The sequence below is a fragment of the Pongo pygmaeus genome, chromosome 4, assembly GCF_028885625.2.
Source record: "Pongo pygmaeus isolate AG05252 chromosome 4, NHGRI_mPonPyg2-v2.0_pri, whole genome shotgun sequence".
In the NCBI taxonomy this organism is placed as follows: Eukaryota; Metazoa; Chordata; class Mammalia; order Primates; family Hominidae; genus Pongo; species Pongo pygmaeus.
This window is the reverse complement of record NC_072377.2, coordinates 99462916-99478804: the sequence shown is the minus strand read 5'-3', so window position 1 is coordinate 99478804 and position 15889 is coordinate 99462916. Positions and strand designations below refer to the sequence as shown.

Below are 15889 nucleotides of genomic sequence, written 5' to 3'. Positions count from 1 at the left end.
TTAGGGCCCTAGTATTCTCAACTTTCCACACCTGGCATAAAGCCTCTGTCCTGTAAGTGGGGGCTGACTGAAGTAAGGGAACCCTCAACTTCTCAGCTGCATTCATTAGGAATTTAACCTCTCCAACTTGGATTAGGAGAAGATGAGAAATCTCACAGCCTGTCCCTTCTGGTGAGATACCATAACTGGTGATTGGGAGCTGCGGGGGAGGAGTCCTATCTTCTTGGCCACACCCACCCGAGTGACACCTCTGTCAAAGCCATAGTTCACTGCCACAGACCCTTTTTGCTATTCTTACCAAGTTTTAACAGATTTTCTTGAATAAATGTTTCTTCATTTGGTGTATGCCCTTAGGACAATTTCCAGACACTTAAAGTGTTTCAAATATTTAATAGTTTTTATGTATAGTTTAAAAAAGAGTTTTCATTTGGTTTGCTTGTTTTCTTGGGAGTTGGTCTACAAAGCTCTTACGTTGCTATCCTGAAAGTAAAACCAATGTGCTATTTTCTTCCTCAATTATTTTCCAGCTCAACTGCTCTATCTTAGCCTGCAGAGTTTTAGAAATGATAAATCACAGTGTCAAGAATCTAACAGCATACCAAACTGGTATAATCATAGAGAGAGGAATTATTTTAAGTTTAAAGACCAATATTTTTACTATACAGTTGAATATACCTAAAACAAAAACTTCAAAGAAACTGTTAGCTGCACTCAGGATTAGCATTATTTCTAGTAATACTACAGTCTTATTTTCAAACACATTGATATATACATATTATATGTTTGGATAAAGCAAATAAGTAATTGTATTAATGTATTTAGACCAAAATATTTGGCATAAAACAAAAAAGATGTAAGTATAAAAATCAAAGAATAAACTTGTAATCTTAAATTTGAATAGAAAGTATCAGTATGATCTCACAATTTATTTTTCTCGTTCTAAAATATATATACTTTCTAGATTTGTCCACTGGAAAGGTCTAGAGGCAATGAACGCCCTAACACTCAGATTGTGGTCTCTAAATACAAGATGGGACAGGAAATATGCATTGTGGACATGGAACTCTGTTAAAGCAAGCTGTCAAATACTAATGGGGATGGGTCAAAAGGACTCAGAACCACCTGAAGGGGCTTCCACTGGCCAAAGATAGGACAGTTTGAATATTAACAAGTATGTGAATGCAAAATTTTTTTTTTACTTTTTATTATTTTTTAATTTTAATTTTAATTTTTTTTTGAGACGGACTCTCGCTCTGTCGCCCAGGCTGGAGTGCAGTGGTGCAATCTCAGGTCACTGCAAGCTCTGTCTCCCAGGTTCATGCCATTCTCCTGCTTCAGCCTCCCGAGTAGCTGGGACTACAGGCGCCCAAAACCACGCCCGGCTAATTTTTTTGTATTTTTAGTAAAGACGGGGTTTCACCGTGTTAGCTAGGATGGTCTCGATCTGTTGACCTCGTGATCCGCCCACCTCGGCCTCCCAAAGTGCTGGGATTACAGACCTGAGCCACCGCGCCCGGCCGTGAATGCAAAAAATTTAAGCACAAATATAGAAAAATCTATGCATTCATACTATACTAAAAAAAATAACAAACCTATGTATCTCAGTCATCTTTGGAAGTTTCTGGGATGTTGTGATCCACATCCGGATTCCCTTTAGGAATGAACAATTGCCTCTGCTGAAGATAGCTGCTTTGCCCAACATCATGCCCCATTCTAGGAGCAGCCCACAACCAGTGGCCATCCAACATGCAGGTAGAAAGGTCTGTTCTCCTCACTCCAACTGGAAAGCAGCTCTGAAGCACCATACTAGTTTGAGAACTGTCATTCATAAGATAGCAACAAAATTCAGCTTCTCCTCTGCACAATCCTGCTTCCTTCATTTGCCTTTGATTACAAGAGCACTCTGTAATAAAATGCCATCTAGTCAATTTCCAGTACTGCCCATTCTCTAAGTTTAAATCACAAAGATAACTTTAAGTAATATTTTCAAAAAATCCCATGGGCACATCCAGACTATGTAATTTTAATCATCAGGAATCTACGAGAAAGGAAATACAACATATGATTACAAACACTCTTTAGTGCCAGATATGCTTAACATCAACATCTGTGTGACCACAGTAACACCGAGTAATAAACTAATAATACAATCAATAACCAAACGATTGTCTAAGCAGCACTTTTTAAAACATGGATCATCCTAAAAGCATCGGGTAAGGTTGACAGTAGCACCTTTGGCTTGGGAAAGTTTCAAAAACTGTTTAAGTTTGGGATTCAGCCACATTACCAACACACACACATACACACAATTTCTCTGGAATACGGGGGAGTGAATCAAGTTATACCAACGATTCCATTTGAATCAGCACTAACAGGATTATCACAGACCTGGGTAATAAAAATAAACTTTCTTCACTTCTCACCCAAACATGAATTCCTGCAAACTTGAGGTGAACTGGAAAATGACTTTTGGAAAGCTAACACGCTTTTATGGAGATGCAGAATGTTATTTTACCACACAATTAAACCAAACGGGGGTATGGACTGAAAGTTCATTAGTAGTGGTAAAATAATTTAGCGAATCGAGGTCAGTATTAAAAAAAAAAGATCTGCAAAGATGTTTTCAGTGTTTCACTATTGTTTTACATGTTTGCATAGGTATGTGGTGTACGTGTGAGTACACGGGGCCTCACATAAAATGTATTTCTTTCTTTGCATCGGGGTAAAAGTTGTTTGAAAATGTCTCAGGTTCTGCTCCCCAAAGCCTGCAGCACAGGCGGCGGCAGGGAGGTCGCCGGTCCCTAGCGGGGCGCCCCTCCCCTGCCTCGCGGTACTTACGAAGGAGTCGCTCACGACCAGCGCCACATTGGGCGCTTTGGCTGCTCCCCGCCTCTGCTCCCCTGCTCCGGCGGCCAGTACTGCCAGCGCCGAGGCTGCGACCACCAACACCCACAACAGTAGCATCGCCGGGAGCGGTTCTGAGAGCCTGCCGCCGGGCCAGCCGCCTTCCTCTGGCGTTCTCTCCCTAGCAGAGCAGGGCAGGGACAGCGAACAACTCCCAAAGCTTGCAGTTTGGTTGCTTGATAGTAACGCCGAGCTCCACCCGCAGAACTACAACTCCCATCAGGCGGAGAGAACGCACATGCGTAACAGAGAAATCCCCGCTTTTACCCACGTTAAGACCTTTTAATCAAATACCGAGCAAATCAGAACCCAGCCACTTCCAGTCACGTGAATGAGTCCTGGGAAAGGCGCATGCGCTCTCATTGCAGCCTCGGCGTTTGTAGAAGAGGAGCATCTGTCCCAGGTGGGTTCGGATCTCTGTCGCTTTTGCACAAGGGATCCTAAAGGCGATTGAAATGGTACTTAGGGAAAGAAAGGATCGGGGCCGGGGCTGTTCATTTTGGGCCGCGCAAGCGTGGCTGAGTGTTCGGCGAGAGCGTGAACTGGGCGGCGATGAGGTGGCGGCGCGGCTGTCACTTAAGTTGAATAGGGCGGTTCCTTGTGGGGCCTCTGGGTGGACCGCCTCAGGTGCGCCGTGAATGCCTTAGAGCCCCCCGAATACCTTCCCAGGGAAATCTCTAGCCTGTCTCATCTTATTGCTTCTCTTACCCCGTGCAGTCAGGATTTACTGTGCTCCCATGGGGCGAGGAGCGGGGCCTAGTAAGGAGTTTCAGGCTGTAGGCAGGGGAAAGCATAGCTGTTCCTTGCCTTCAGAGAGCAAAGGAGATAAGCGAAACTGGAGGGGGAAATGGGCTGTGCGACATGTTCAGTTAGTTGACGTAAGTTCAGAATATCATTGTTTTGCTGCAGAATAAAAACCGATCTCTTCTGACTGTTCAATTCCTTTGGAGAGTTCTGGAAGAAGCAGATTTCTGTCCCAAAGCCAAATTCCAATTTCAGTATCTAGTTTCGGGTATATAATTTGCACATCACACTAGTAGTTTTAATATTCTGACAGTTAAAAGAGGAGTTATACTACTTACTTAAGTCAACTGAATACTAATATCTGGCAGGTTTTTTTTTGCCTAAGATAATTGTAATAAGGAACAGATTTATTTATTTCTCACATGGCACTTAGGTGCTGAGCGTTATACTAAGAATTTACTGAGCATCTGCTGCATGCTAGGTACTTTTATATGGAATATTTTCCATAATCCTCACTTTCACCATATTGCAGATAGGAAAACAGGCTTAGAGAGGTTAAATGACTGGCCTGACTTTACACAGGGAGCCAGTCAGAGCACGACTGAAAATTGAAGTCTGTGCCGTAACTCACTAAATGCTCTGTCTGCAGTTAATTACAAAATTTCATGACAGTCTGCTGAGTTTATCTGTTAGTGTAGCAGAATTGTTACTCAAGCAGCATGATAAAGATCTGCGGGAGCATGCAAAAACGTAAACAGTGTTGGGCCTGGTGGCTCACGCCTGTAATCCCAACACTTCGGGAGGCCGAGGCGGGCGGATCACCTAAGGTCAGGAGTTCGAGACCAGCCTGGCCAACATGGTGAAACCCCGCCTCTACGAAAAATACACAAAATACCGGACGTGGTGGCGGGCGTCTGTAATCCCAGCTGCTAGGGAGGCTGAGGCAGGAGAATCACTTGAACCCAGGAGGTGGAGGTTGCAGTGAGCCGAGATCGCACCATTGCACTCCAGCCTGGGCAACAAGAGCAAAACTCAGTCTCAAAAAAAAAAAAAACCTAAACAATAGTCTCAGTTTACACGAGTTTAGATTTCAGGGAAGCAAAACCTAGCATACATGAAATAATAATACAGCATGGAAGCTAATACAAGTGGGCTCTCTCATCAAAACAAATTTGTTTTGAGTTAATTTGGAATGTAGAACGTATTTTCTACCATAGTGTCAGTATTAACTGACATTTAAATTCATAAAATTTATATTTAATTTTGTGTCTGATTCCATAAACTGTGCTTACTCTCTACAGCCTTGTTTCCACAGGACATGTACTCTGATGACAGGCTTACAAGAATACATCTTTTTCTTCTTTCTCCCCTTGGCAGTGTCAATAGGAGCAGGTGCTGCAGTGATTTGGAGCAAGACAGATATTTTAGAGCCTTAGAGACATTGCGCTGGAAGAATCTAAGAGGCTTCTAGTCCTACTTCCCATCTGACATTCAGTTTATTCTAAAACATTCCTGCTGAGTGGATTGTCCAGCCTGTGCTTTTTTATCTCCAGTGATGGGAAACACTTCCATTGAGTACCTCATTCCACATTTATATAGGTCTCATTAAAAGTTCCTATTTTAAGTTGAAGTTAATCTTCCTCTATTTTTAACCATTCATTAGTGCATTTTTCTTCACTTTTACATGGATAATGTCTCCCTTTCAACAGTCCTTCCCCCAACTCCCTTGCCACCATTTATTTATTTTTCCTAGTCCCCAGTTTCTTCAGCTAGTTCTCATAATTTCAGGTTTCCTCATTGTTTTGATTACTCTTTTGTGAACATACAACATTTTTGCTAATCAATAACTCTATGCTATCAGAAAAGGTACTCAAGAGAATGTAACCATTTGCCTCACTGCCTCCTTCCCTCCCGCCATTTTTCACTCCTGCATGCTCTCCTCTAGAATACTGAGTTCCCAAAGCCCTCTTTGGAAAGTGGGGGTCACAGATGCTTCTGTGGCTTGTTTTTCCCCAGGCGTGTGCTCAAAGTATGGCTCAATAAACCTCTACTGATTGAGACACTTCCCTCAGTCACCCTTTTTTTTTATTAACACTGGTAAGCCTTAGAAGCTGGAAGATCATTAGCTATTTATTGAATATGTATTATCCAGTAAGTGTTGGGTATATAAGAAGCTCTGAAAATATAAGACTTAGACATCTAAGAATTTATTGAATTGGGAGACAGGTTATATCTATATAGGATAATAAAAATAATATTTGTTAAGTTGCAGTTGAGTAGCTCAGTTTGGAGGTTTGGAGGAGGGAGTGATCCCTGTTGTAGGCTGTACTCTAGTATTCATGTAGTGTAGTAACTAATATGAAGAGGATACTCATGTTTGATGATAGCTGTCTTGAGGAATACAGATGCTTCTTATGGTGGGTTACACCACGATAAACCCATTTTAACTTGAAAATATTGTAGGTCAAAATGCATTTAATACGCTGATAAGCCCATTGTAAAGTCAAAAAATTGTAAGTTCAACCATTTGTAAGTCAGGGGCCATTTGTATAGGTAAGAAGTTTACTTCTTGAGAGAGCAAGGAAGAAGGAGGCTGCAGGAGGGTTGGGGATTTGAATGTGTAGAGAAAATTTTTAACACTGAGTTATCACACTAGTTGTTTTAGGAATGGCAAGTAGCGAAGTTGATTGAGAGAATAACAGTAGATAGGACATTATTAGTGTAGATTATGTCCAAGTACTCCATCTATGTATGTATCAGGTAAGTGACGTAATTCTTACTTTACCAGTGAGGAAATGGGCTTTGAGTAATGAAGTCATGTACCCAAGGCCTAATGGCTTTGATCCTAGATCCATTTGATTTCCTAAGCTCACTCTCAACTAGGATAAGCCTTGGTGGGTGGATATGACAGATTAAATGGGCTGACAGGATCTAGGGTACTTTGTAAGAACAGAGTTGAAGTGACTGAGTGGGAAAACTAGATTGGGTGAGGAGGGCAGCCAAGTGTTAGCAGGGCTAAAGAAGCCAGTGAAATAGTCATGTTTGTACCTTTTTTTCTTTTTTAACTATTATCTTACTTTCCTAAACATTGTTTGGATTACCATACTTTCTTTTCTTACCAGTAAGACTTTCCACTGTTGGACTGACACTTCTATTTAGGTAGATCACTAATGAGTGTTTTGGTTAGGGTCATTCCTTGTTCATCCCTACCTGCCTCGCCTAAACATTGTTTACTTCCTAGTTCTGAAGTAGCATGTTTTTTTTCACTTTATTCAGTTTTTCAAAACCACCTCCATTCTCTCCAGGGACCATTCTAGATTATTTTTTGTTTGACAGAAGCCACTTCAGGGATGCTATCAAAATATCCTTAGAATCTGTAGATGTGTAGTTGTGTTACTATTTTTAATGACTATTTAAATGCATTATTAACCTTAAAAAATTCCTCTGTTTTCATTAGATTACAAACTAATATAATTGTATTATATTATACTTCTTATGTTCCTTAGAGAAAAGTTCTATTCTAATATAATTAGGCTGCAAATTGGGTGTAAATAAGTACCCTTAGTTGTCTGTAGGTGTCCTTGATTCAAAGCAAAAATGGCACAGAAATAGTAGATATTCTTCTTTGGCTCCATTTTTTTATATTGACATCAGTGTATTTTGGGTTTCTGAAATGGTTTTTCAAAATCCTTCTGATCTCTTGTAGAAGCTTCCTTTTATCATCTGAGGCCCTAGGAATATAGTTTAGACCAATTCAGAAATTTGGAGATTAAGAATAATGTCTCTCTGGGAAAGAATAAAAATACTAAAAATTATACATAATTATTTCTCATGTTTTAAATTATGACTTATGAAAATTGAATCTGATGCGTTAAAAAGTTTAGAAGGTTTTGGGTTGTGGGTGTCATCCTTTTTATATGACTGTCTCATACTTGTTTTTGTTTAATTTAGATGGAAAATGGGTAAGGAACAATCTGAAATTCAATTTGGGAAGAATGTAGAGGTGGTAATAATTGGTAAAAGGTAAGTGTCTACAATGCTAAATAATAAATTGGAATCTATTTTTACTTAATGATTGTTTTTACTCATTCCTTTCAGAAGAAAGATTTAATGGCATAGTTTTTTTTTTAAATGTCAGACTATGGGTCATTACAAAATACCTTTTGTTATTAGATTTAAAGGTATCATTTTTTTTCCTTTCTGTAATTAGCTTATATTGTCGTTATCATTACTATTTATTATTGTTGTTCTTTTAGCTTTGTGGAACCTTTGTATGAACATATGGGAATATTATTTAAGGTTTCATAGCCTCAACTGGGGACATATATATCATACCTATATACGTTGTCTTTGAGGAATATCATTACCTTTATGGCATGACTGTCACTTTCTAACTCTTTTTAAGTGCAGTTGTTGCCACTTTTTATGCTTGATTTATGTTGGATAAAAATATTTTGGGTTGGTAGTAGAAAAACTTGAGTGAAAACATACAAAATGAATACTCTTATTTAAAAAAAGTCAGTTGAGATTGAGGAGAATAGTGGGAAGAGAGGTATAAGGCGGAAAGAATTAATAGGGAGTTGTATTGTGGAAGAATATTAAAGACATCTCCCTCTCTTGCAAGAGAGCTAGATGTTTCTTTGACATGTTAGAAATCCTTACAATCAAGGGAAATATCCAAAATAGAGGAGTATGGGGTTACGTGGAATCATTTTGGGTAGTAGGTTTTTACCCTTGGAAGGAAAATGGGTTTAAGTGGTACCTAGTAGATGGTTGGATCTCAATAAGGGTTTGTTTAGAAAATTGGTGAATGGACGTTTCCCTTTCCCCTCAAAAATAAAAATTAAAATTAAAAAAAAGAGGAAGTAGTAGTTTTTAGAGTTGAAAAGGGGCAGATTATTTTGTCTTTTTAAAAATTAACCTTCTGAAACTTACATACATATATGTGTGTATGCATGAGTGAGAGAGGACCTCAGTGCTAGTGTATTGTGTTAAATGTTGCATCAAATGAAGAAGGAATTGGAAGAGAATAGAGGGTTCCATTGTAGCATGAATAATTGTAATTACATATGGAGACATACAGATACTGAAGGATATTTAATATTAGAATTGATTACCAAGAGAAAAATGGTGTTTGTTTCTATATAGTGGTCTTTAAAAACAACCTACTTAAAAATTCCTAATGGCTTCCTATTTGCTGCTGTATTTAACTTCACACTTGTCTGTTTGACTTTCAGGATCTGTAATCTGAGGCTCTATTTACATACCTAACCTAATTTTCTTCTCTATTAAGTCCCTTCTGATCCATTCAGCCTGGCTTTCTCACTGTTTCCTATACTTGTCACAACTCATTCCCACGTCTCTCACTTTGCTAATGCATTTGCCTCTGAGTAGAGCAATTTTCCTTCTTCGCTCCATTGTTAAGTCTTGTCATCTTCTATTAATAGAAGCCATTAATAACATCACACCACACACCTTTCCTTCTCAAAATTCCTATTGCACTTCCACTCATTACCCTTAGTTTAGCATTTGATTATTGAATGACTTATATGTCTTAAGTCTTTCTCTTGATTTAGATTATATTCTTTATATATTTTTTAATATCATGCACAGCAAATAGCTTGGGGGCTGCATGTAGTTTAGTAGTGGTTGGTTCTACCTTGTTTGTATACATACCCTCATGAATGTTGGGTGATAGAAGAGATGGTGAACTTCCTCTTTATGTAATGGTTGTGATCTTCTGTTTGTTTTTAATTTGAGACTGTTTTTGTTCCTTTTCAACTTGGACACCTTTTAATTTTTTTACTTGAGTGTCTCTTTTTGTCTCTTTTTATTGATCTAGATCAGTTGTCATCATCCTTGAAGTTATTTTCTTCTTTTTAGTCTGCAGGGTTTTTTTTAACCAAAGGAAACTGGCTTGAGAAAATTGTGAAATCAGCGTTGAAATTTGTTACCTACTCCAATCAAGATTTGCAAACTACAAAAAAATCATTCTGAAGCTTTCACCTATAAATATATACCAAGATAATTTCAGATAAGGTAGTAGTTTCTAAAGCAAGAACATATGAAATATGGTGCTTTAAATTATATAATTATTGTAACTAGGCAAAAAAGTTACTTATCTGCCTATTTAGGGAATCTGGTTCTAGCTGTAGATAAATTGATTTTATGGTATCTTAATTTTTCTATTATTTTGAATCCTAACATTTTTTAAGTCAAAAAGATTAAAAAATATATATCTAACTTCTCAAACTTCTTTGGTCTCATACTTCTGTGTTAGCTTCTTCTTTGGATATAAAGGACTGTCAGTGTACCATGTCAGTGATTCATCTTTTTGGTACCTTTTACTCCCTTGAGCATCTGAAGCCTATAAATACTTAATATTTACCCCAGCTTTGTTTTACCTTTCTATGAGATTAGAGGAGCTGACAGAAAATACAAATTGTTTCTTTTTTTCAACATTGAATTATGATTGAATTACACTTGTTTACAGGTAAGCCAGAATAAGTTGTGTAATCTTAAAATATGCTAATGTATTTAAAATTAATATATCTTAAGATTAAATGAAGAAATACTTTCTCTACTAATTAAAAAATCTTTTTATGGCTGAAATTAGTGTACAACCCTTTTGCATTATCCATTGCTTCCATTCAAGTTTAAACATTGTTTTTCTTTAGAGAAACTACGGGTAATAATGGTACAGTAATCCTTATTGTGAAGAAAGTTAATATCTTGATTTATGTTTCACAGAAACTAGCATTAAAACAATGCTTTCTTAAACTTTCATATCACAGTCACTGAAATTATTTGTGTTGGTGTTTTATCTGTGACTTGGGCTTATTCTACTAGATCTTGCTTTGTATAGAGTGGGAGAGTTGGATTGAGATTAGTATGTGTTTTGAGTCCTGATCAACAAGATCATTTGTATTTTAGCCAAAATATATAGAGAATGAATGTAAATAAATATAACTCAATTTCAACCTTATTAATTGATCATCTATAATTTAAGATACTAGGTCCTGGGGATGCGGCAGTGAAAAAAAAAATTCTTGCCTGCATGGAACTTACATTCTTGTGGGGTTGGGACCCAGAAAATAAATAGGATAAATAAGCAGAATATATAGTATATTAAATGTGACAAATGCTTTCAAGAAAAATAAAGCAATGGAAGAGGTTCAGGAAATACTGGGTTGTAGAGAGTAGGGGGATGGCAAGATTAAAATGTTAAATAGCATGTCAAAGGAAGGTTTCATTGAGGAAGTAACATTTGAGTACAGATTTGAAGAGGTTAAGGAATAAACTGTGTATATTCTAGAGGGAAGACTGTTCCAGAGAGAAGGAGTCTTTTCTTTTTCCAGGTTCCCTTTTCAGATGGCTAAGTTTGTTGGAAACTTTAGGGTTGGGTAGGTATTACTGTAGATTCACTCAGGCTTTCTGCCTTGACAGAATGTCCAGCAAGGAAGTGAAGACTGCTCTAAAAAGTGCTAGAGATGCAATCAGAAACAAAGAATACAAAGAAGCTTTGAAACACTGTAAGGTAACCAGTATTTTTTTCTTCCACAATGAAAGTATGTTACCCATTTATAAACATTGTTGATTTGTAATATGTGAATTATTTACTGTCCAAACAACAAAAATGGTAAGGCCATTTAGTAGAACCATTAGAATGGTTGGACTTTTAACCTCCAGTTAGCAGGATAAACTACCTCTGCCAAACTTAATTTTCTCTGTATTGGTAACTTACCAAAACCAAGTTCTTAAAACCTGAATATCCCATAAATGTCTTTTGATGGTTGTATCGTGGAATGCTACTGTATCTTAAAGTTTTCATTGTTTAATGGCATATTAGTGTTCTATTTCTATTTGGTTTGTGGATGAGAGGACCAAGATTATAAAGCTTATTTTTATGCTGATGGGAATGTTTCCATTCAGAGGGAGAAATTGGACTCGGGGGAGAGACAGAGGGTAGTGGTAGGAGTGAAGTCATCAGTAGGTGAGAGACACACTGGGCTCCAGAGCTTGAGGGAGCCCTTTAATCCTTCTTCCATCTTAGCAGGAGAGAAGATAGGTGCCCATCCATACAGGGTTGGGCTTGTAGATTTGGTGGTGGGAAAAGCTTTCTTCTCTAATGGCTTCTATTTTCTTGGTGAAGTATAATATGAGACTGGGAGAAGACTTGGTTAGGAGGTTTGAGATAACAGAAGGTATGAAATGGTTTCTTTCTTTCTTTTTTTTTTTTTTTTCATGGTGGGAAAACAAACTTGCTAGTAAGGATTGGAAAGATTAGCAGGCCCTAGTGATTGCCCATTTGAAGTTTCTAGCTATTAAAGTGAAATTAGTGAACTCCACTGTAGTTTTCTCTCTTTGTATTCAGCTTCTTAGGTTTGAAGATGGGCATGATGGGGTTCAAGCATGGATGGAGAGAAAGATGAGAGGAAAGACATGCAAAGGAGTAGAGGTTGCAATGACAAGGGAGTGATGACAGTGGTGAGCCCTGGAGTCTAAGCTGGATAAGGAGGAATGAGAAATGAGAAGTGGGCTGATAGGCAATGGAAAAAGGGGTTAGGATAGAAAAAATTAGAGAAATCAAAGGTTAAAGATTTGTTACCATGGGAACACTACAGTAATTGAAGTGGGATGGTAGGAGAGGAGCAGAATAGTACTGTGCTGGAAATTCAGATTTTGGATGGGTGAGTAGTGTGGAGGTCACATAACTGAGAGGCCAGAGTGTTCAACGGGATGTCAACATGAATGTTAGAATGAATACAGGCACTGAGGTGGAAAAGAAGGATACAGAATTTTCACTGAAGGAAAAGGGAGTTAGGAAGTCGGTAGATTGTAGCAACAAGAAGGCTATTTTTAGTAGTATAGTTGGATGGCCTGAGCTTCAAAGGTAGTGGGGTTGCTGAAGGAGGAAGGAGCAGTAGAGGACTGTAGGTGACAGTGTGAGCAAGGAGAAGTCGTTTCTCACCTCCTAGGCCTGTGGCATGTGAGCCGTAAAAGAAGTCAACTGCAATCTGTAGGATGTACAGGGGAATTAGCCATGTTTTCATTGAGGCAGAGTTTGGTGTGGTTAAAAGAAGGGTTAAAAATATGGAAGGAACTTGGCTGACCCAGATTGGGAGTTCCAGAGGGCACAATGAAGAATTTAGGAGAGTGGTAGGGAGGGAATTGGGCAAGACTCGGGGCAATACATGGCAATATGAGGATGAGTCTAAGGAGTAAACAGGTAAAGGATACCCTTGTGAGGTTTAGGTTTCTGGTGGTGACTGATGGAGCCCAGCAGGGATGCAAGGCCACGATAGTATTAATCTTGATATAGAAGAAGGTGGGCAGTATGTTCCAAGTGGGGACAGGTTATGGATGGAATACAAGAAGGGAAGAAGGACCGTTTCCTTCAGCACTAGGTTTATCTAATTGATGCACGTTTCAATTATTATATACAGGACCACCGTAGCTGTCTTCTTTCTGTAGACTTTCTGCAAAATTCAGATATGAATTCCACCAAATAGTTAATAATTTATACTAGAGAGACCGAATTAGAAAATGCAAATGGATAGCTAATCAGTTATAAATGCCTGATTACTAATGTATAGTAACCCAGAATATTGGTTGAGACTAAATGAATTTTTGAGTAAAGGAATGTTGCATTTGCTGTGGTTTTGTCTGTTCATCACCTTGTCTGCCTGTGGTGCTTTATCACATGGTATGAGTATCCCTTCAGGGAAGCCTTCTCCAGTTTGTGCAGAGTTCGGTACTTTTTTCTCTATGTTCTTTCAGAATCTCATACCTGCTTTCACCACATTGTTGATAATTATTTTCTTAAACATCCATTTCAGATTCTGAAAACCTGGTCATCAGGCAGATAGTCGGTACTTAACTAACTGCTGGTTGAGTATGACATTTTGTTCAGCAGTTAAGTGCCAGCCGTTGTACCTGGTGTTGGGAACATAAGCATTAATAAGGCCCCAGTGTTTAGAGCTTAACTTTGGTAGTTACATCATTGTTGTGGTTTGTTAGGAGGCAGCATTATTATGTTGAAGTCAAAATAAATAGAGAAACGAATATTTAAATTGAATTTTATTTTGGGAAGCAAGAATTGCAATTTGGGGCATACACACACAGGCTAAGTGGTCTTTTGTATGTCTGAAGAACAGAGAAGGTTGGCCATTTTATTGGAAAGAAAAGTGTTATGTATTATTTTGAAAGAAAGCTCACTGGTACTAGAGAAGCTTTTGGGAGCTGGCAGGCTCTGATTGGTGAGTGACAATGGTAAGTAAAACTAGACTTAGAGTCATGGCAGCTACTGGGGAAAACTGGTCTTAGGGTTACAGCAGGCCCTCTCAGCAGCTGGGTTTTTGGAAAATTTAAATCTTGGAGCAGGTGCTATGAGGCCTGAGTACCTTTTCCCCCTGGTGCTCCCTTTACTCTGACTTAGGTGACAATGACCCAATTTGTGTAATCAGTGTGTTCACAGATAGAATGAAGCTTGTACTGCATATTAGGGACAGATTATTAGAAGTGTTATGTGGATGCACTCAAGTCTAATAATATGACTGGCTTAACTCATGGAAATGTTCTTATTTTCTCTAGAATAATGTAAAACCTTAAGAGGCTAATTTCGTTTTAGCTACTGGTTTTGTTTTTCTTTCCCTAGAACATACTTGCTAACTGCTTCAAGCTATTTTATTTTACCTTAGCAAGTAGCTGTTATTTCTGAAAGCAATTATCTCTACATATAATTTTCATTCCAGTTGGCAGGTGTTGTTTAAACATTCGTTGCCACTATTTATTTTGAATATATTTGGTATAATCACACTGGGGTGAATCTACTTTCCTAGTCTTAATCTCGAGAAAAATCCATGTGTCTAATATGGGGAAACTATCATGGTGAAGGAAAATATGAGAGTTGGATTAAGTGAAATGAAATGGAGAACAGCTTTGTGAGTTTGACCAGTAGCAGTATGGAGACAGGCAGGATGATTGAGTAGTTACTGTTCTTTTTATACCCAGTATTCTCAAAGAGCATGGGGAGGCATTTGGTGGAGGTGTCAGTATCACTTGGGCAGCTTTAAAAAAACCACCTGTTATTTCAAAGCCATTGTGGTCACTCATACAGTCCAGCTCCTTCCCCTGAGGAAACTGAACACAGATAGGTTAAATGGCATTCTGAAGTTTGCCCTGTTGGTGGTAGATACAGATTTCCTGACTCATAGTAGACTTTCTGTTATTGTTAGTTCATTTGCTTCCAAAATTTACTGACCTGCTCTTTTAATTTTTTTTAAATCAGACAGTGTTAAAACAAGAGAAAAATAACTATAATGCCTGGGTTTTTATTGGTGTTGCTGCAGCTGAACTAGAACAACCTGATCAGGCCCAGAGTGCCTATAAAAAAGCTGCTGAATTAGAGCCAGACCAATTACTAGCTTGGCAGGTATGTAGAAATTTTTTTTTTCTGTATTATGGGAATGGATTTATTTTTTTTGCATTTTTCAGAATACAGGTTTCAACATTAAACTAAGCATTTAAACCTACATTTGCCCCATGTAAGAAAAAATTTAAATTTATTGGTTTTCTAAACCTAAAAGTTAGTTTAGAAAAAAAGTGGTGCAAAGAATGTTGTTTAACACTATTTAACATCCTACCTAATGGATTATTTCTAATGTAAGCACTCAAATATAAATCTCTACCTTAGTTATATGTGCATATAAAAGACCACAATATTATTCTTTATGCTTACCTGAGGAAAAAGAAATGTTTTTCAATGTTTCCTAAAAATAAAATAATATAAAAATGTTAATGTTTCTATCTTTGAGTGCAAGTTAAATTCTTTTTTCTTACTTAGTGGCCTTAATGTTTTTACTTAGATTCTCCAACTTTTTCACATTTAATAACTTTGTTTAGTATGTCAATCTCACCTTTGAAACTGATTAATACGATGTAGTCAGCCCTGGAGAGTGTGAACCTGTTTGTCTCAGGTTCATGTGAATAAGAACTTGAGGATATCTGGTAACACACTTAGAGAAATTGCTGCTTTGATAATGGACTGAGTGGTTTAGGATATCTGATCCTTCTTTAAAGCAAAAATGACAATTTTCACAGACTGCTTGATTTTTCTTTTTGTTTGATCATATCATAAAAGTAGTGTCACATAGATCTTAAAATTATATCTTCTCATCTCCCGCCCCCGCCCCGCCGAACCAATGGTAACTATGTAGCATGGTTATGCTAGTTAGCTTGA

General features: G+C 38.0%; 2 protein-coding genes across 8 annotated transcripts in view; one reads left to right on the top strand and one right to left on the bottom strand.

Moving 5' to 3' along the window:
* ARSK (arylsulfatase family member K) overlaps nt 1-3163 on the bottom strand; it is a 50470-nt gene extending 47307 nt beyond the window's left edge. For 2 of the 6 annotated variants that reach the window (XM_054489186.2, XM_054489185.2), the window contains exon 1: nt 1593-2032. Coding sequence is in view for 3 of the 6 variants with exons in the window: in XM_054489184.2 (XP_054345159.1) it covers nt 2839-2964 (126 nt within the window). In the remaining 3 variants the exon portion in view is untranslated. Of the gene's footprint in view, nt 1-1592; nt 2033-2838 lie in introns of those variants that run through there. The other 4 variants (XM_063665016.1, XM_054489184.2, XM_054489187.2 and 1 more) reach the window with 4 other exon arrangements.
* Nucleotides 3164-3219: 56 nt separating this feature from the next.
* The window catches only part of SKIC3 (SKI3 subunit of superkiller complex), a 96262-nt gene continuing 83592 nt past the window's right edge, over nt 3220-15889 (top strand). Inside the window, exons 1-5 of one of the 2 annotated variants that reach the window (XM_054488010.2) lie at nt 3220-3307; nt 7600-7671; nt 9532-9687; nt 11095-11185; nt 14939-15082. In XM_054488010.2, the coding sequence (XP_054343985.1) occupies nt 11096-11185; nt 14939-15082 (234 nt within the window). In that variant the 5' untranslated portion in view covers nt 3220-3307; nt 7600-7671; nt 9532-9687; nt 11095. Of the gene's footprint in view, nt 3308-5030; nt 5248-7599; nt 7672-9531; nt 9688-11094; nt 11186-14938; nt 15083-15889 lie in introns of those variants that run through there. The other variant, XM_063665015.1, reaches the window with a different exon arrangement.